Source organism: Aulonocara sp. 'chitande type north' Nkhata Bay, linkage group LG13 (assembly GCF_057382095.1).
Source record: "Aulonocara sp. 'chitande type north' Nkhata Bay isolate Kocher_YH1m ecotype deep benthic linkage group LG13, A_spYH_male_GT1.1, whole genome shotgun sequence".
Taxonomy (NCBI): Eukaryota; Metazoa; Chordata; class Actinopteri; order Cichliformes; family Cichlidae; genus Aulonocara; species Aulonocara sp. 'chitande type north' Nkhata Bay.
Window position 1 is genome coordinate 9,915,629 of NC_141356.1, and position 20,053 is coordinate 9,935,681.

The 20,053-nt window shown below is 39.2% G+C and overlaps 1 protein-coding gene across 1 annotated transcript; it reads right to left on the bottom strand.

Annotated features, from left to right (window-relative positions):
* Positions 1-502: 502 nt before the first annotated feature.
* Positions 503-18,882, bottom strand: LOC147315672 (visual pigment-like receptor peropsin). Its single transcript, XM_086258642.1, has 8 exons — positions 18,584-18,882; positions 17,672-17,758; positions 5,295-5,511; positions 4,481-4,686; positions 2,574-2,673; positions 1,589-1,693; positions 1,280-1,503; positions 503-1,108 (listed from the first exon to the last, which is right to left on the bottom strand). The coding sequence occupies exons 1-8, from the start codon at positions 18,656-18,658 to the stop codon at positions 650-652; spliced, it is 1,473 nt and encodes a 490-aa protein (XP_086114768.1). The 5' UTR covers positions 18,659-18,882; the 3' UTR covers positions 503-649.
* Positions 18,883-20,053: the final 1,171 nt, after the last annotated feature.

Sequence of the window (20,053 nt, forward strand, 5' to 3'; positions counted from 1 at the left end):
AGGAGAGTGGCCTTAAAGAAAGATGCACTAAATCAGCTTAGACAGTGGGTGATTCAGGGGCTGTAGCAAGGCTGAGGATGAGATAATAAAGCACGCAAAGCTACTCTAGAAGAGAATTTGGAGTTGGAAATGAGAAGGAATCGGCCCCTTTAAAATAAAACCATTTCCTTGTGAGTGATGCGTAAACACACTGAGAAATAAAACGCTGTTTCTCAACAGAGTGTGGACTGCAGGATATAAGGTAGATCTGAGGGTATGAATGCCCTCAGGGGACACGGGGGAAATAGTAGGATACTGTGCCATCACATTGCTTCGGTTGAGTTAAGGACACTTCAGTGTTTCCAGATGTTGTTGTGCATCTCTTGTCTCGCTATTTTACTGACTGCAGATTTCATGAGCTGGGCACCTTTTAAAAAAACACATGCATTGTTCCAGTTTGGTTTGAGTGATTGTTAAAACACTCCTAACAGGACCTGGAAATAAATACTCTTTGCAGCAGGGATGAAACTTAAAATAATTTATTAACACTGGTTGCACATACAATTTATTAAGATGGATAAGACCATAACATACAAAAAAATAAATAAATAAATACTCCCAGTCTCCCCATAGAATTCAAGTATTGGTTGAGGTGAAATGGAAACAGTCTTCAGAGCCTGTCACACCAGTACTCTGATGTTTCAGTGTAAGAGGGCACGTCGATGTGGAAGACCTGTGGGTCAGACGGAGGAGTCTGAGGAGGGCTGTTGACCCCCGAATCACTGTCGTGCTCAGATTGGTTCAGCTCTGCAGCTGCACTTTTCACTTCCAGCTTCTGGCCTGGAAGTGATTCAGGCGGGGGCGGGGCCTCGGCTTTTGGCGTGATGTTTTGCAAGTGCACCACCTCGCTGTGCTCTTGCGCGCACGGCAGAAGTACCAAAATATCCTTGCGAAATTTGGAGCTCATGCCGAAGTAGATGAGCGGGTTGTAAAAACTGGCAGACTTGGCAAAGAGGCGGGTGATGATACTGGTTGTGCTTGGCACGTGGAAGCCCCAGGCTGACCACATAGACACCACTGCATATGGTGACCAGGCCAGGATGAAAGCAGTGCAGATTACAATGGAAATCTGAAAAGAGACATAAGGAAACTATTGTCAGCACTTGAGTAACGTGAAAGGAGGTTTATGACCGAGCGGGCGCTTTTAAGTAGACCTTTTAAGAGTCCCTTTTTACATTTCTAATCAAGCCTTTCAATAAACCCTCCACAACTAGACTCGACTATTTTCCTTTTGTCCTACCCTTGTGACGTCCCGCTCCATTTTCCTTTGGCGGGCGGTGAGGTAACCGTCAGCTGACATAGCATTCGTGGTTTTCACTGTGTTGATAATGGAGATGTAGGAGAAGAGCATGATCATCACTGGGATGAAAAAGCAGAAGATCAGGATGGATATGATGTAGGACTTGTAAATAGTGGAGTAATTGGCTTTGGACCAGTCCACTTCACAAGTTCCATAACCTCGATCTAAGAAACACGAGATACAAGGTCAGATCACGGCTCTGTTGTCATGTTGCATGAAGCACCGTTAAGTCCGATGCATAAAACAGACCTGTGTAGCTGCCCCAGCCCAGGAGTGGAGCAACAGACCAAAAAATCCCTCCAGTCCAAATGCAGATTAGTGACACAGCAATCGTGTTGATGCTGATACAATGAGCTGCGAGAAGACAGAGCAAGGACAAGTAACATGAGTACAGCCTGCTATTCTCACACCGTGGAACTGACTGCAGGATTGTTTGCAGTTTAAAAACAGTTTAAAGGTCATGATTTTGGCAACAGAAAAAGTTAGATGCAGAATTTTTGACTTGCTATGAATTTTTGTTGAACAATGAAGTCTTTTCTTTTTTAACAGCCTTTGCTGACATCTGCGACTGAAAAGGGCCTCTGTTGATAAAGTGTTCAAGGGAAGAAAATAATAGTTTGTTCTATTTCCAGGCAACGAGCAAACGTCTAATTTAAATATCCCATATTATACGTGCAGAGCAGTTTTCAAGGATTTCAGTGATTTTAATACTGAGCTGTATTTTGCGTATTATCTGCACTGGTTTACCTGCACATTTCATTCTCCTAACTCATTTGCACACAAAAACACATGCAGTGGGGTTTTTTCAGATTTAGATTTAGTATAAGAGCGAAGGTTTTAGCAAACGCAGCTGGTGCCACACCACATTTACCACTAATGTCCATAGTTTAACGGCAAATGTAAAAACACTCAGGTTAACATGAGCAGCCACAAACAATAAAATCCTTTATCCCTCGCCGACAGCAGAAGCAGTTGCTCAACTAAATTTCCAGCATAATTAAGGCATTTTTTAACATCAGTTGCAACCCCCAAAATAGCAAATCTCACTTCAAAATAAGTTAATAATGTCTTTGAGAAATAAAAATGAAACTGCTGGAGACGAGTGGTCGTTATTTCCACAGCTGAAGCCTGTAATGAGCTTTCATTAGCACTAAAAACACCACACTCTCCTGTCAGATAAGAAACTGCTGCTGGAATGTGAGGAAGGCCAAAAGGCTGGGCTAAAGCTGTAAACCTTTGTTTGGATGGCATCCCTTTATGTATCTGGTGATGCTGATCACCGTCAAGGTGTTGATGCTCGCGAGGCCGAAGAGCAGCGTGAAGAAGCCGTCCACCTGGATGGAAAGAGAGAGAGAAAGATGGACTGGTAGTTCCTGATGTCACGTCTTCAAAATATCTGTGAGTGGTCAGTGACGCCTCGGGGTAGAGAGCCAGTGCCTGTCTAATGTCAGACCTTTGTCTGCCGAGTTTGCTTTAGATTTTATCAGATAGAGATGCTTCAGATAAAGAGCTCTTCCTCCCTTTTGGTCAATATGCTCCAGACACAGAGCCTTTCCTCTGATGTAAGCTGTACAGGTTCAATAAGAGGATGCTAAAATGGAAAATCTTTACTGCGTCTGCTAATTTGTAGATATTAACTTATATCACAGGAAAATTTGATTTGACTCTCAAATATGGCAACACATGGAGCTTTGTTGCAGTCAGCCCAATGTTTGGGAATCTTTTAATCACAGCTCTTCTTAAAGGAAATGATGCTACTGTGTTTCAGTCTGGCCCCAACTATGTAACACCCAGCTCCTGCTGTGCCATTTCCAGGTGATGGGGATCAGTTGAGGTCTGATTACTTTCTTGATCTTCCTTAAATGTAATCCTATTACTTCCAAGCATCACGTTTTTTCACCCTCATTTGGCAGAAAACTATCTTACTAACATTGGTATGGTTTTTATTAAGCGTTAATCTTATGTTTCATTTTAGTTCTTATAAAATTTCAGGACCCTTTGCAATAAAAATAGTGGTTTAGTGCAGTTTAGTGCAACTAATCTGTCTTTTATTTGGCTCTCAAGAAGGTGATGTAAACTTTCATAGACCTTTTACACTGCTGCATCATTTCTTCCTCCGAACTTTCCTTCTGTAATGTCACATGATCCTGAGAGGCTCTTTCATATCTAATAATGTCCTGCCCCACCAAGTGTGAAACACGGGGATGAGGCCCAGCTTGCAGCTCGCTCATGTCCCATCACGCTCCATGCAGTAATGTGCTTCTCACATGCCTGTCTCCTTCACCTTTCTATTCTTTTTCTCCACTATTTCTGTCACTTTTTACCTGATTCCCTTATTTACGTCTGAGGCTCCCTGCCTTAGCCCACTTCTCTTGGGGGAAGGTGAAATAAGAGAGGTGGGGTACTTCCCTTCCCAATATTTCTCTTTCACCGGAGATTGGATGACTGAGATATGAGATCATCTCTGTGACTGTAGGGAAGCCTAAGAGCAGCAGAGCTTGAGTTACAGTATCTCTTTCACTTAGATTTTTAAAGTTTACGTTCTCCAGACTAAAATATATTCTGGTTACACCGGCTTGTTTTTGTATGACTCCTCAGAGACTTCACTCGCTGCAGCACGGAAATCACAATTTCTACCACGCCTGGCTTCGAGCAAGAAAATATCCTGGATGAATTCCAAGCTAAAGTATGACAAATATTTCTTTTCAAGCTGAGGCTGTAGGAAGAGAAAAACACAGAAATGAATGGTTAAATATAAGATCCTGCAATATAAGTGCATGTAGGTATAAAATTCAACAAATAGCCACTAAAGCAGCTCTTAACCGTTCACTGTTTGGTTGTTGACAGGTGCCCTACTGCTAGAAGAAAGGCCTCCACAATGGTAATCTTATCACGATTTAACCTCCAGCCCACATGTCTACTAGAATAATCCCTTTCACGTACACACACCCACACGCATATACACCTTACTGTTACACTTCCACAGATTCTTTTAATGTACTTTATTAACTGAGGGCTGGCCAAAGACAGCAGATGCACACGGATGGTTTTTTGGTGACTCTGCACAGTCATAGCTCCTGCGATAAGACTTGTTGTTCCAAATGTCAGTATTTTGAAGTCTTGTTCGAGTTTGGCTTTTACCTGGCAGGTCCAGATCCAGGTGATCAAATATCCATCATCCTTGAAGATATTGAATATTTCTAGGATTCCCCGGGAGTAGCCGAATATTGAAATGCTGGCATCAGAGATTGCGAGGTTTAAGGTGAGCAAATCGGTTGATTGAAGTGTGGCCCGCTGCCTGTACAGGACAAACATCACTAAACTGTTTCCAAACCAGGACAGCCATCCTGCAGGGAGGGAAGCACACAGAATATTCAGGGGATACCTAATTAACCACATAGCATAGGATACTAAATCTTATGGTAGCATATGACATTGTATGGTGTTTTATTTTATTATATTTTATCATATTGTATCATATGTAGTAGTATAGTACTATTAGATAATATGTTACATACAGTATAGGAACATGTACGTATGTATCATTGCTGTTAGTTCTGGATCTCATCCTGAAGTGACTCCAATAGTGTGAATAACCCGTGAAGCTCAGAGTTAAACCCTTTTACTCTGTAGTCAGATAACAAGCCAACAGGGTCCCTTTCTTTTTATATCTCAGACTCTGTGTTACACAAAATCTCTCGACTATCTTAGCTGGCACGGTCCAAACCAAACTGTGGGTGTCAGCTGTGGACTGGCCTTTGGAAACAAGAGTCGGTTTTGTTCTTGACACTTGAATAATGTGTGACTCTTTCATGCGAATGTAGGAAATACAGTATATCAAGCAATACTGACACAGTAGCATAACGTACAATCCAAGTAAACATATTTCATCTGCAAACAATACACATAATGCAAAAAATAAACATTGCATTCTAGCGTATGGTGGTTTACTTACCCAGCACTAACAGGTAGACTCCAATGATGGTCTGTCCTTGATCAGACAGAGGAGGGTCTGTATGCAGGGTGCTCAGGTTATTATTCCTCCATGGAATATTCACCACCTTCAGAGTGAAAGCCTTCAGCGTCAGCTCCATGGCCTGAATTTCGATGCCTATGCATGAATTCTTTCTGTCCTCTTCAAAATCCCTGCTCTCCTCTGCTTTCAGTAGACACTGCAGTGACACACGAGCAGGGATGACCGGTCAGTTCATTTTAAATCCAGCTTAGACACAGTCACTAATACCTCACTACTAACTGTCCAAATGACTGCAGCTGTAATCCTATCTACTGCTTAACAACTAAGAAGATAGAGGTTTTGGGTGGAAATTTGAGGCAACAGGGAAAGGTTCAGTGGGTTATAGTCTAATTTTCAGAGTGGCTTCGTAAAGCTTAAAGACAAAGGTCTCGTCTCAAGCAAAGCTATCTTAAAGCCCTCAGCAGAGATCAAAGCGGTGCTGAACAATTTCAAACGCCATCTTGTGCATTTTCTTTGAATTGTGTCCTGCAGGTTTGTGTGAATGCCAAACAGGAATTAATGACTGAAGCTTTTCAGTTGGGCAATAGCACAGAATTGGTATTAAAATTTCAATATATTACTATTAATAATGTTCTGAAAAATATAAATAAGAAATGTATTTACCCTTATCCAGTATTAACAGGCGCCTAACATCAAGTGTTTGGGCAGCATTTACATTTAAGAAAATTTTATTGTATTTAGTACATAAACATAATGTAGGTGTATCTACTGGATAATAGATACTGATTTTTAAATAACTGTACATGAATAACTTGACTTTATTATAAACTGTAATATTATGCTGCAGTATATTTCTAACCAGGCAGCTCATTCTCATTCTCTCGACAATACTTTTGTCATAGATATAACACATTTTGGGGTCAACTTGAAAGAGAAAGAGATATGAAATGTAAAAGTGAGGTCAGAGGTCAAATGTGATGTAATATTTGGATACTTAGAATCCCCATACAAAAGTCTAATTTCCTAAATTTTGCGAATGGCAGTAAGAAACATACTTTGAAATAGAGTTTCAGATCAATCTATTGACTTGAAGAAAAGATGAGAGCTCAAATGTGATGATACTTGAAGTCTTCATGCAGTACTTTCTGTATGCTGACAGCAAACATCACACTTGTACGAATTATAGTTAAAGTTATAAGGATTTTTGCCATCTTTTGATCAATAAATCATTAAGTTAACCTAGAAGACCTTGGTGGATGTAACCAAATTTTAATGGAGTTTTAACATGACTACGCTCTACACCCCTACAACGTTTTAGGGGTCAATTCAGAACATTTCAAGCCCATCATTTTAACAGAATGACACGCACACATGTAAACACTACTAAGAACATCTGTGGAGGTAACAAAAATCAATCCAAAAACAATAATAAAAAAAAAAAGTGCTGGGATACTAATAAAATTGAGCTTTGTCAGCTTTTCCATCTTGACCATTCAAATATCTGCTTACACTTTTAGTCCAACTCCTGAACTACTCTCAAGAGTTGTGTTCCTGTTTCTGTACTTCCATTTAGGAGGTGATGACTTTAGACCTGCTGCAGTAACCACACGTTGTCTAAACACAGATGACATTCATCTAAACATACACTAAACCCCAGAAATATCATATGAAGCATAATTTAGTTTGTTTGAGCTAATGTGTGCACTGAGAAATGTGCTCTGATGTCAGAGTGAGAACATCTGGCACTTCAGAAACACGATCTTTATTTAGCTCCACCAACAGATGCTGGTGCAGTGTTATTGATTAACATTGTTTTGTTCTGTGAAAACTTATAATTGCAGCACATCTCCCCTCGTCCACCTTCTCTCCTTCTTCTCTTCACAGTGAACTTCTCTGTGGTGACACACCCACCAAAGGGGTATCCTGAACACCCCCCCCTCAGTTTGTATTTAGTTCACAGTGTGCACCTTGTTTCTCTCTTCTGGCTGCCACAGTTCAGGATGTGGTGGGAAGGGCTGCTTGTGCTTCTGATGCCAGATGCCTCTGTGCTTCCGCGTCTTCTTTCAGCCTCTGAAAGCCAGCGAGCAAGAGAAGGAAGGAGCCAAAGGGGAAAATGAACCTCTGACCCCAACTGTCACCCGTCCAGCAGCAAACACTGAATGCAGTCTTTGCACACCATACCTTCAGCCAGAGACTCAGAATGACACTGTTGCTAGATGTTAAAGTTCCTATTTTTGTTCGCATAATATGAAGTCATGACACTGTTGATATCAATTTCCTGCAGCAGGCTGGAAAGCTATCCTCCTACAGTGAAATTAAGATGATTAGGAGTGTATGTTATAAAGTCATTGTTTAGTGCAGCTGCTCCTGAGATTAAACTGTTGCTAAAGGACAAAGGACAAAGAAGACCCCACATCCAATCTACAAGGACAAAGCTAAAGACAATCACATCTGTCCACAGAGGATAAATGTGTGAAGCTGGCATCTTGTGGTCTGTCAGCTGCTGTGCAGAGATGTGGGCTCTGTTCTGACAAAAATCCATGAATCAAATACAGGTTTTGCTGAGTTAAGCACAAAGCACTGGCACCTACCATACACCGCACAGTGCTTAAGTGTTGCCACATTACAGGAAGACGACAAGATTACCTTAGCGCTCACCTGTATACCTTGGCACGTGTTTGAGTTCACAAAGCTGGGCAATCACGGTGCACCTACAGTAGGTCACTGTATCTTTCTCTCGATCTCGCTCTGTCTTAAGCAAAGCCAGAGACAGAGCAAGCAATTTTCCAAATGGAAAATCACAGACACATATGCTATTATGAAGGTGTGTGTTAAAGGCTAAGAGCTGTCTGAAGGCCACAAAGCCTCTCTTCACTGGGGACATTCACCAGGTCAAGAAACCAATACAGGATCTGCTTGAAAAAAAGTGTGCGTACTTTTTCCCTCCCTGTCACTGAACGACAGACACAGGGACTGATTGTATGAAAGTAAATGGCTTGCCTGTCATTTTCGTCTGCTAGTCCATGCGTGGCATTCGTAGAAATACATTTTCACATCTACAGGAAATCTGTAATAAAAATTGTTCGAGGGGGTTTCTCAAAAGGTGGCCTCTAGCAAGGCTGGTAGTAGTGACGGTGATTCTACAATTTATCATAAATGGATTAGAAGTAAAGCTATTTACTGCCTCTCCATGCCCCTGTGTGCTGGGTCGTTAATATGAATAATAATCTCTGCAAGGCTGAAGCCTTTTAAAATTTCCTGCAGTGGCTCAGGAAGTAGAGCAGATCATCTACTAATCAGAAGGTTGGTGGTTTGATCGCTGGCTGCTCCAGTCTGCATGCCAAATTATCCTTGGGCAAGATACTGAGTATGAATGTGTGTGACTGTTAGATAGAAAGCACTTAGACATAAGAACAGTGCTTGTGTGAATGTGAGATAGCTGTGCTCAAGCAGAAAACTGCTATATAAGAACCAAGCCATTTATATTTTACATAAAATAGGGGAAAAAACTTCAAATCAAATCAAATCACTTTTATTGTCACATCACATGTGCAGGTACATTGGTACAGCACATGTGAGTGAAATTCTTGTGTGCGAGCTTCACAAGCAACAGAGTTGTGCAAAATACAATAATGTAAACAAGCAAAATACAAGAATGGCTACATCTGAAACTAATAAATATATGTACAATATATAATAGTATATGCATTTCAAGGAACATCGAGCTGGCTTACTGGCGATGGGATGGGATAGGTCCCATTAAAAAAAACACAAACCACGAATGCCTGCCCACAACATGTTCACACCTATGCTTCAAAGGCTTCGTCACTCTGCGCAAATATAATTTCACACAAGTGAGGAATATGTTTAAACACCACGGGGAATCTTTTTACCCAATGACATAAACTTAAAGCTTCATGCTACAGTTAGATGCTTTGAAAAAGTTACAATTAAAATGTGGATATTACACGTTGTATGTGAGGCAAAGCTCTCATGAAGTAAACAGAGACCACAGTTCCTAAGTTCACCTCAGACAAAGACCAGACTGATTTTACTGTTCCCTCTGCACCTAACTGTTTCATGACTCCACAGCCAAGCCTGCTATAACCACAGATTGCTGCTCAAAATATAATTATGCTAAAATAGTGCATGGTGTTACAGTGTTAAGTTGTCCAGTTGAGCTGTCTGAAATTGCACAGAGGAAATGAACACTTTATATTATTGGTCTTATCTGCCAGCTTTTTATTTTCAGGACAAAAGTGCAGCACTTTTGTCCTGAAAATACAATTTTTTTGGATAACACCTTCATATAAAGCCCATATGAAATAATAGATGAATGGTTCAGTATGCATTTGAAGTGAACACAGGCTCTGTGTTGTGACCAGCAAGCAATGTGGACTGGTTTTGTGGCTCAAGATCTTTGGCTCTGGACCACATGCAAACATTTTTTTGGGCACTGGGTCTAGTTTGCAATTTCTCTTCCTGAGTGTGTTTGTGTAAGCAGGTAACTTATGTAAGAGAGTCTCACTGAGGGCTGAATGTTCGCCTTTCCTAAAGCGGTCTGCACATCACCTTCGACATAAAGGGATATTTGGCCAAAGTATAAATGCGGAAATATCAACCTACAAATCAAACTCTAGATCCTGTAAAACCTTACGTCCTAAAAGTATGTGAATACAACTGGTCACCTAGAGCCACGTGCTTTTCAAGACTAAATCTGACAGATGACGGCTTATGCTTCCATTTAAGTTTACATGGAAGCGCTAGTAGCTGATGTGAATGGCCAGCTCTTTGCATCAGCCTTCTTTACCTGTGCTCCAACACTGGAACTCTTCTTGAAACTTCTGGGGACTAAGAAAATTAGTGATCTCCTTTGACATCTTGAAGGAATCCAACCTGTCCCTTTGCATGATGCGTTGCAACACATAGGTGCCTGCTGGTGCGGGACAGGGGTAAACATGTTTCAGACATTTTAAACCTTTTAAAAAGCGTGACCTTATTAGTAACAGAAATGTCCACAGCTGTCCTAACGCCTCATCAGGGTGAGTGAGTTGACCCGTGTTTGACAGAAGGTTAGTGGGCTACATTATTATCCTCTCCCTGAGCAAAAACTTGTTATGCTTAATGATGACAGCTTCGCTACACCTAATCACCCATATGACACATGCCTGGCTGGGCTTAAATAAGACAGCTGTTACTGACCTGTTTACTTGGACGTCAGTGTAGCTCCTAAGCAAGAACATTTATACCTCTAGTCTTAAATTACTAAATTTCAGACAGTTTTAAAAATGTAAATGTTTTCTGCAACTCAGAGGAAGAAAAATCCAGTTTTTGTTGTCGTTAGCAATGTGCTAGGTGTCACTAAGCTAATAGCCAAGCTAGTTAGTGCTAGCTAGTGTGTACACAAGGCTAGATTAGTTTCCTTGTGATTACATTGAGTACCACGTAATTATAAGTCCAAACGGTGCATGTGCAGTTGTGGTCCGAAGTTTACATACACTCATCACAGGCAATGTCATGGTAATGTGGGGCTTTTAATAACTTCATTTAACAGTTCTTTTTCTAGGGTAGAAGGATACATCTTCAACGACTTTAAAAACAGGAACTGGGTGGACAGGTTGGAATTTATTTTGAATTTCCTCTAATCCACATAATCAAATTTATACGTGAAAGCTCGAATATTCACACCACTTACCATTTGAACAATACTAATATTTGCAAATTTTATTGTAACTTGTACAGCCTCCAACAGAGAAATTGGGAAAGTACAACAATAGAAGAGAATGGTACTTTTAGGGATACTTTAACACCCCCACTGAGGGTCTAAACTCGACAATGCTAAAGACAGAAACTGAGGAATCTGAGAAGAAGAAGGAAGAAACATATTTGTAGTGACATCTATAAAAATTCAGTCCTTTTCTTTTATTTGCAGATGTGGAATGTGTACAAAATCACTATTCATGTGTAACAAAAAGCTATTTTTTCAGAGACACCCACATGGCAGGTAGAGGCTTTTATAGACAAATCATGTTTTTCGTGGTTTTAGTTCAGTTACAATGAACAACATCCACTTTGGGTCATTTTTCATCATCCCCACCTGCATTCCTACTCATTATCATTTATCCACCAACTGCAAAGTTTAAAATTTAAACTTGTTTAAACTTTCACTCAAACCAAAATATTCTAACAACATATTCTGTTCTAACTGACCGCATTCCTGTTTTCATGCTTTTTTCATTTGGCACCCTTAAAAGGATTAGTCCAAACAAATACATATATTTCTTTATAAAATAAAAGCAAATGGTTAAAGTGGGACTTTACTTGAGTTTTATTGTCAAATAAAGGAGAATTATTCTAGAACTATTGCCTGTCAACTCATTTTAATACAGTCATAAAAAAATAAAGTTTAAGTTATTCAGTACCATCAGTAATGTTTCTAAACAATATTAACATTGAATACGACTCTGAAGCACAGTGAATTATTGGATCATTTGCCCCTGTTGGAGGAAGATGGGTGGAGTCTTGTCATGGCTGAACTGAAGCAGCAGCAGATTCTTTCTTCCAGAAAAACCTGAAGTGCTTTTTCTTCTTTTTCAGGCACAGTTCTTGGAGATCTTTGTTCTGCACTACGATACTTCACATCTCTTGGAAAAGCTCTTCATGCTGCACCTAAAGTTTTTTTTTTTACACCTTTTCTTCAGTTTTTCTTATTTTTCTTGATACTTTCTCAAAGTTCTTTGTTTTTCTCTTGCAATTGTTTATATTTTTATTCTTGAACTTTCTTTTCATTGTGCGTGTCGTTGTGTTTTTTGTTGTACATTGTCATGGATGGCCAGTAACTCTTGATGTCTCCTCTACAGTTCTTGAAGCGCAGACGGGATGTCTTGATGGTTTTCTCCTGTTGTCACTTCTCCTTTTGCATTTCAGTATTTGTATACTGCGCTAAGTTCCCTGCAAATGGGTATCTTTGCTCACCATTGCCTGGATTATACTCTGCATTTCAGTGCATATTTCCTCCAGTTCTTTTTTCTTGTACTCAATTTCAATGTTTTTGTCATTTATTTCCTTGTAAAATACTCATAATTCAATATTTTTCCCCTGGAAGTCTTAGAGAAGATGTTGCATCTCTCTCTGTCTCTTCCAGTCTTTCCTTGTCTTGTTTCTGTCGTGCATTTCTTTGGAGCATTTCATTAAACATCACTTGAAGCCCTTTGTTTTTTTTCCTCCATGTTCTAGAGCAGGGGTGTCGAGCTCCAGGCCTCAAGGGCCAGTGTCCTGCAGGTTTTAGACATCACCCTGGGTCAACACACCTAAATCAAATGATTAGTTCATTGCAAAGCCTCTGGAGAACTTGAAGGCATGCTGAGGAGGTAATTTAGCAATTTAAATCAGCTGTGTTGGATTAAGGACACATCTAAAACCTAAGGCCTTTGAGGCCTGGAGTTCGACACCTGTGTTCTAGAGCTTGCACTGCATCTCTTGGTGTTTTTCGTAAAGTTTGCCCTGCAGGTCTTTGTATTTAGCTTCATGCTCTTCATTTCTCTCTGCTTCTCCACTTGAGTTTTCTCCTCTTTCAGCTGGGTACACATTCAAATGTTACTGTCAACAGCTATGTAATTATTAGGATGACCTATTGTAGTTTCTACGAACAATTCAAAACAAATTTTCACAAATTACAATATAGTTGTAGTTGAAAACTGAGCCAAAGCCTTAATCATGTTGAGCAGAACTATTTACAGCAAAACAGACAAGCAGAGAAACATACACAGAATTGTTTAAGCCCTTCAGAATGAAAAATCAGACTGCCACTCCTTACATCTGGACAAAATGCAAACTGTTGACAGACTGTTGACAGACTCGCTTTTATACCCTCCCATTATTGTGCAGAATCAACTCACTCACTCAGGTACCCAAAGGACAGATTTGAAGTCTGTCACTGCCATGTAATGACAGCCATCCTGTTCAAGCCATATGTGGAATATTATGAATGCTGTTAAATGTTAGCAATTATTAATATGTTCTATGTCAAATCATCAAACAATGAATTTGGGCAAAACAGAATCTATCTTGGCTTCATAAATTTGTTGCATTTCTTTAACCATGTTCTCCAGGTGTTGTTTTTCCTTTATACAATGCTGAAATGCTCTTCTGAAGGCTTCATCCCACTGAGGAGTGCTGGAATCATCTCTTTGTCTTAGGTTCTGTTTCTTCTCAGAAATTTTGGTACCTTGAAACAATGCTTGAAACAAAACTCCTTCAAATGTCTTCAAAAATATACAGACACTTATTCCAGTGTTAATAAAAACTTGACGTATACCTTGTGGCATCATGTCTTAGAACTGTCAAATCTCTTCCTATTGAATTTCTTGACTCGTTCAAATGGCACATAAATTTGTGCGTTTAGTTCCTCAGTAAGGCATGAAAATTTGGGATGTTAATCGTGACTCGTTACTTTGACGTGGAAGTTACTTTTTCTATCACCTGAATATTTACCACTTCTATATTTAACAACATTTTACAACTGCTAATATAATTGTGAAATTTTTGAACCTTCACAACTGAACTGTGTCATGAAATTACCTCTTCATCTTCTTTTTGTGAAGATTTTTCTTGCAACCATATTTCTCTTGAAATATGCCTTTAAATTACAATACAATCAATCTTTTTTTAAATTTATTAGTTTTCAAAAGAAAAAAAGAAAAATGTTCATTCTACCTTACTTGTATGCTTTAGTAAACAAGAAGCAAATTCAGGTCAGCGCCTTCGAACAATGAGGCCGCTGTGTTGTATCATGGAAACGTCGATGCAGTTTGTGGTCTGTTTATTGATTCCACTGATAGCTCCACTGATATCTTTGGAGAAAGTGGGTCAGCCATAGATGCTGAAAGAACAGGGAACTGTGCAAAAGGCACTGAAACAAAGTGAGTTGGTGAGACAGGCTGAATGTCAAATAAATGTGTTACAATGCAGTAGTCAATGAGTAGCCATGTAAAATACAAAAACAGCTCAGTGTTCTTATGAGATCATTTCTCATCCCTGAGCAAGGGTATTTATTTGGCTCACAGTGATCAGGTGCATGCAGACAGGTGATAAATGTGAGTAATTTACATAGATAAATGCACAGAACACAGAGGATTTTCAGCAGCTCTCTCCAGCTCATTTCCATATGTGTGGGTTCAACCTCTGAGACCTGGTCTCACTTAAAAGAAAGTGCTTTCCTGACCACCTGGACAACATACCAGACAGTCCTTAGTGGGTCACTTAAAAATGCAATGCACAGATGCAAAACACCTGGTACAGTCTGGGCCATTGGGTATCCGGTCTTTAAGTGACGACGTGATAAACCGGGGTCCAAACTACTCTGCGTTTTTATTACCACTATTCATTTTAAAGCTCAGTATATTATTTGAAAGTCCCAATGCAGCTTTCTTTAACAAAACAGACTGTACCGTCATGTCAAACACAGCAGGCAATGAGCAAGAACAGCTAATAAAGTTAGCACAGAATCTTGTTCATTTATTAGCTCCAGTCATTTAAAAGAACATGTCACAATCTTGTACAGATTCACAAATACCCTACCTAATCTCTGTTCTAGGACGCCCTCTGGACCCAGTTCAAATGCTCTCTACAGAAAAGGGCAGAGTTTTGGGTCCATAATTATTTTCTTTTTACATGTTTCCTTTAGCTGGCATTATGCAATCTTTTAGTGACATTTCTTAGCATTTCTATGCTGATGACATTCAACTGCATATGTCCTTTAACCTCCTATGACCCGAACTCTTCCATTACATGCATTTTTAATTTCTCTTTGATATTTGGGCCGATTGGGACCTGATGAATGTAAAAACAAAGAATTACCAGATCTTTTTTTTTTACCTAATTTTTGTTTCTAAGAAAAATGAGAGCCACATATGAGGATATTCGTTTAAAATTTCGATAGAACAGTGGCAGTATAATGTCCTCGTAAGTGGATATCAGGCCCCCGTAGAGCAAAGTTTAGTATTTTGGTCTAAATAACCCAAAATGTGATGTCCACATATGTGGACGTCAGGTCCTAGGAGGTTAAGCCTCATCATATGGATAGGCTGTCCACCCTAGTCCAGTGCTTAACTCAGGTTTCTGATTGGCTTTCTAGCAACTAACTTGTTTTAAACACGAACAAGACAGAGACCATGATCATAACTCCTCCTGAGCTACACTCTAAAATCAGTCAGGTTCTTGCTTCTTACTGTCCTTCTGCTAAGTCAAATATTCGAAATCTTGGAGTAACATTTGATTCTTCTCTGGGCCTTGACTTACATGTAAAATCTTTGTCTCATTCCTGTTTCTTTCGTTTAAGGAACATTTCTAAACTGCTACATACGGTCTCCTTAGGTGAACTGGAAACAATTGTTCATGCATTTGTGTCATCCCGTTTAGATTATTGTAGTGCTCTGTTACCAGCTTTGACAAATCATCTCTTTCTTGCCTCCAAGCTTTACAAAATGCAGGAGCCAGACTAGTAACTCGTTCTAGCAAGCAAGCTCATATTACTCCAATTTTATATTCTTTACATTGACTCCCAATTGATTTTAGAATTTATTTTAAAATTCTTGTTTTTTGACATACAGAGCACTAAATGGCCAGGCCCCAGGTTATTTATCCAAGCTTATACAATGCCAAATACAAATACACCACTGCTCGTTGTCTCCACTCACAGATAGTTTGTTGGTTGTACCCCGTATACGACTGAAGACAAAAGTGGACAGAACCTTTCAGTCTGTGGCCCCAAGGCTGTGGAACAGTCTACCAATACAACTACGTTTGGTTAACTCTGTGGAATCCTTTAAAAAGCAGTTAAAAACTTTTCTGTTTAAACAAGTCTTCTGTTGATCAGCACTTTTTAATTTTTTTAAATTTACATTTAACCTTTTATATTGCGTATATTGTCTGTTTTGTTACTTAACATTCTGTTTATTTGAATCTTTGTATACAGCACTTTGTGACTTTCTATGAAAAGCGCTTAATAAATAAAATTTACTTACTTACTTAAGCACAGAGAGCAAGATTAAAGAAAAAAGAAAAGCAAAAAAAATCTGCGCTAGAGGCATGTAGACCATGACAGACGTACTTTTAGCTGAAGCTCATGATAAGGAAATGACCATAATCCAAGCATGATGTAATGAATCCATGGATGACTTTTTTAAGGTCTGCTTGAGATCAAAATAATAATAATAATAATAAAAATAATTTTTGTAACATTTCTTAGCTGGGACAAACAGTTTTTAAATCAAACCAAAATTTAGAGTTCAAGGGTCAATATTTAAAAATAAACCTATACAATAAGCTTTAAACAAAGAATCATGTTTGACTTGACCCAGAAATATTTTTAAGGAGAAAAGATTTCTTCATCTTTTCAGAAAGTGCTGAACGTTGAAGTGACATAAAACGCTGAATGACACTGACTGATATAGAAACACATCATATTATTTTGATATGATGTTGTATTTATTAATGATTACTGCTGCTCCTCCTTCTTTTCGTGTCCCTCCTGCAGCTCTGTCTTCTCATGTGTCCTGCTTGTTCTTGTGTTCCTGCTGCTCCTATCGGTACTACTGCATCTCCAGCCGCTCCTGACACATTTCCTGCTGCTCCTGCTCCTCCTTCTGTTTCTGTCGCTCCTGCAGCTCCTGCTACTTCTGCCGCTTTTCCTACTCTTCTCGTCATTTCTCCTGCTCCTCTTTGTGTTCCTGCTGCTCCTATTGTTTCGACCGTGCGTCCTGATGCTCATGCTCCTCCTGGTCCTCCTTCTTTTTCTGTCACTTTTATGGCTCCAGCTTCTCCTACCACTTCTCCTGCTCCTGTTGATGCTGTTCCAAACGCACCTGCTACTCTTACCATTATTGTTACTCTTACAGCTCCGGTAACTGAATCTGAAATCTGGTAACTGAATTAAATGCCTATATCATAACAATTCAAGAATAATTTCATTCATACACACACAGACACACAAAGACAGACGCACACACAAATATATATTTTAAATCTTTTGTAAATTTGCACCAAAGCCAATTCTATCTATTGTCTTGCAAATGTCTTCCATAAATTGTAATCAAGAATTCTTTGCCTTTAATATCTTTCATATCTCAGCCTCTAACCATGGCCTAATTTATTAGTGATAAATAACGTTTGAATAACAGCTAATTATTTACTTTTCTGTTGAAAGCATTTCACACTAAGTAGCAAGCAGGTACCTTAGAACAGCAACATATCTACAGGTCCACACTGTGTTTAGAAAAGTTTAACATTAACGTGGACACTGACTGTCAGCTTTACATGTCCACTTTATCATCTGTCACTTTCTGAGCAGTCCTTACCTTAGAAAATAATCTCTTCTTCCTTTTCTGTCCTCTGTTTTTCTCCACTGCAATCCAGAGCAATTGTGTATGCATCTTCCCAGCATCCTACAAAAATGTTTCATTCTGTTAATACTATGACAACATTCATTTGAATTAAAAGTATTCAAGGGCCTTTGGCACATTAGCAACAATCAACCTGGTTTCTATATTTCAAAATTTCATGTTTTTGTAAAATAACAAATTTTCCCCAGTCTCCAGGAGCCTCTGAAATGGCACAAGTCTCAATTTTTTTCAGGAAAGAGAAGCATTAAAGTGCCAGTGTGTGTTTTTTTTACTGATGGATGACACAAATTCAAGTGTGCTTTCAAGCATAAAATACAATTAAAACAAACACACACTCACACACACATGTACACATAGATGCATAGTTTCTGTAGCTAAATAACAAACAACACCAGATCCTAAGATACAAACATTTTCATGTCTCTGTTATAGGGTGTTGACTTTGTCTAGAGGCAGGCTGCAAAATGTTTAAACATGGTTGGTGTAAGAATGGGCTGTAAGAAAGTACTTGCTTTGTTATACCACACCAAAAGAATTACAAATACCCATGTACAATGCCATTGTCTCCTAAACCCAGTTAGACAAAATAAATAAGGAGGGATGCCAATCTGGAACAGTCTTTTATCTCCATGATCAGTGACAGGAGCATTTCTTTACTTCAGTAAAATTATTACAAATCCAGTAAGATAATATGCTACTACAGAGCAAAAACTTACTGAAGTAATATATATATAATTCAATTTTCTTTTGTAACAGCAACAGAAGTACAAGTCCACACTGCTTTTAGAAAAGTTTAACATTAACGTCACTGCCTTGTCACCTTTACGTTTCCACTTTATCATCTCTCACTTGCTGAGCAGTCCTTACCTTAGAAAATAATCTCTTTTTCCTTTTCTGTCCTCTGTTTTTATCCACTGCAAGCCACGGCAATTGTGTGTGCATCTCGCCAGCATCTTACAAAATGTTTTATGCTATTAATGCTATGACAACATTCTAAAGGCACCTGACACATTTACTAAGCTCCACCCCTGGTTACGATTGAGTAGCAATCCGGTTGTTCAGTCTGACGTCACTAGCCGTGTCTGGGTCTAAACTCCGCTGCAGGTCCATATATCCAACGATCACTATGGCATTACTGAGAGTTGGAAAAACAGTCTAAAGTCTTTCATCTTTAATAAAATGATCAGCGTTCTGCTCTACCAGGTGTAACAATTGAGTTTAACATCCAGGCATCCATGAAAATGGAATTTATGACATTTAACGGAGTTAGAAGTTAGCAGGAAGTTAGCTCGCTAGCTTCTATCTAAATACAATATAGCATGTCCTGACTGCGGGGTTTTGGAAACAAATTAAAACGTACATCTCTGTTATCACTTCCAACATAAATGAAGACAGAAAACGAAACAGCAGTGACGTTTGTAGGGTTACTGAAGTTTGGCTAGCTGGTATATAATGATGTGCTACGTGACCGCTAGCGACACAGCTATGCTAGCATAATATGAACAAGCTAACTTTTTTTCCACTCGATAAAAGTTAACGTGAGTGTTTTCGGTGGTCAGGAACAAATGTAATCGCATGGCAGGGTGCTGTAAAAGGACCAAACTTCAGCCAGGAGAACAACTGAGATAATCCATCCACAATATGAGGTTAGTCATTCATATACTGCTGCATGGGCTGGGCTGTAGTTACATCCTAACGTTTTAAAAACTGAGCTTAAATAAATGATTAGCGGTAATAAAAGCCGAGGGAGGTCAGCAGTGATCACTGACTGTTTTAGGAGCTTTTTGAGATCAAATATAAGAAAATACAAAACATTAAACATGTTAACAACACAAAATCCATATTGAACGCAGACTACTTTAGGCCCGGAAGTAGGATTCGTCGCGTCATCACTGAACAACCGGATTCGGTCTTTAAGTGATGACGTGATAAACTTGCGTCCAAACTAAGGCTGTTGTTAGTTAAATGATTTTAAACTTGTTCTATTTAATCTGAACAAGCCTCTGAGAGATGCAGTAGTCACTGTCGGTTTTTCTGGGTTTTTATTACCACTATTCATTTTATAGCTCCGTTTTTAAAACCTTACGATGTAGCCCTTGCAGCAATAAATGAATGACTAACCTCGTATTCTGGATGTATTATCCAAGTTGTTCTCCTGACTGAAGTTTGGTCCGTTTACAGCACCCTGCCCTGCAATGGCATTTGTTCCTAACCATCGGGAACCCTCACGTTAACTTTTATCGAGTGTAAGAAAGTTAGCCATACTCCAGCTTTACTGTGCTAATGTGTTTATATTATGCTAACCGTAGCTGTGTAGCTAGCCACCACCTAACACAC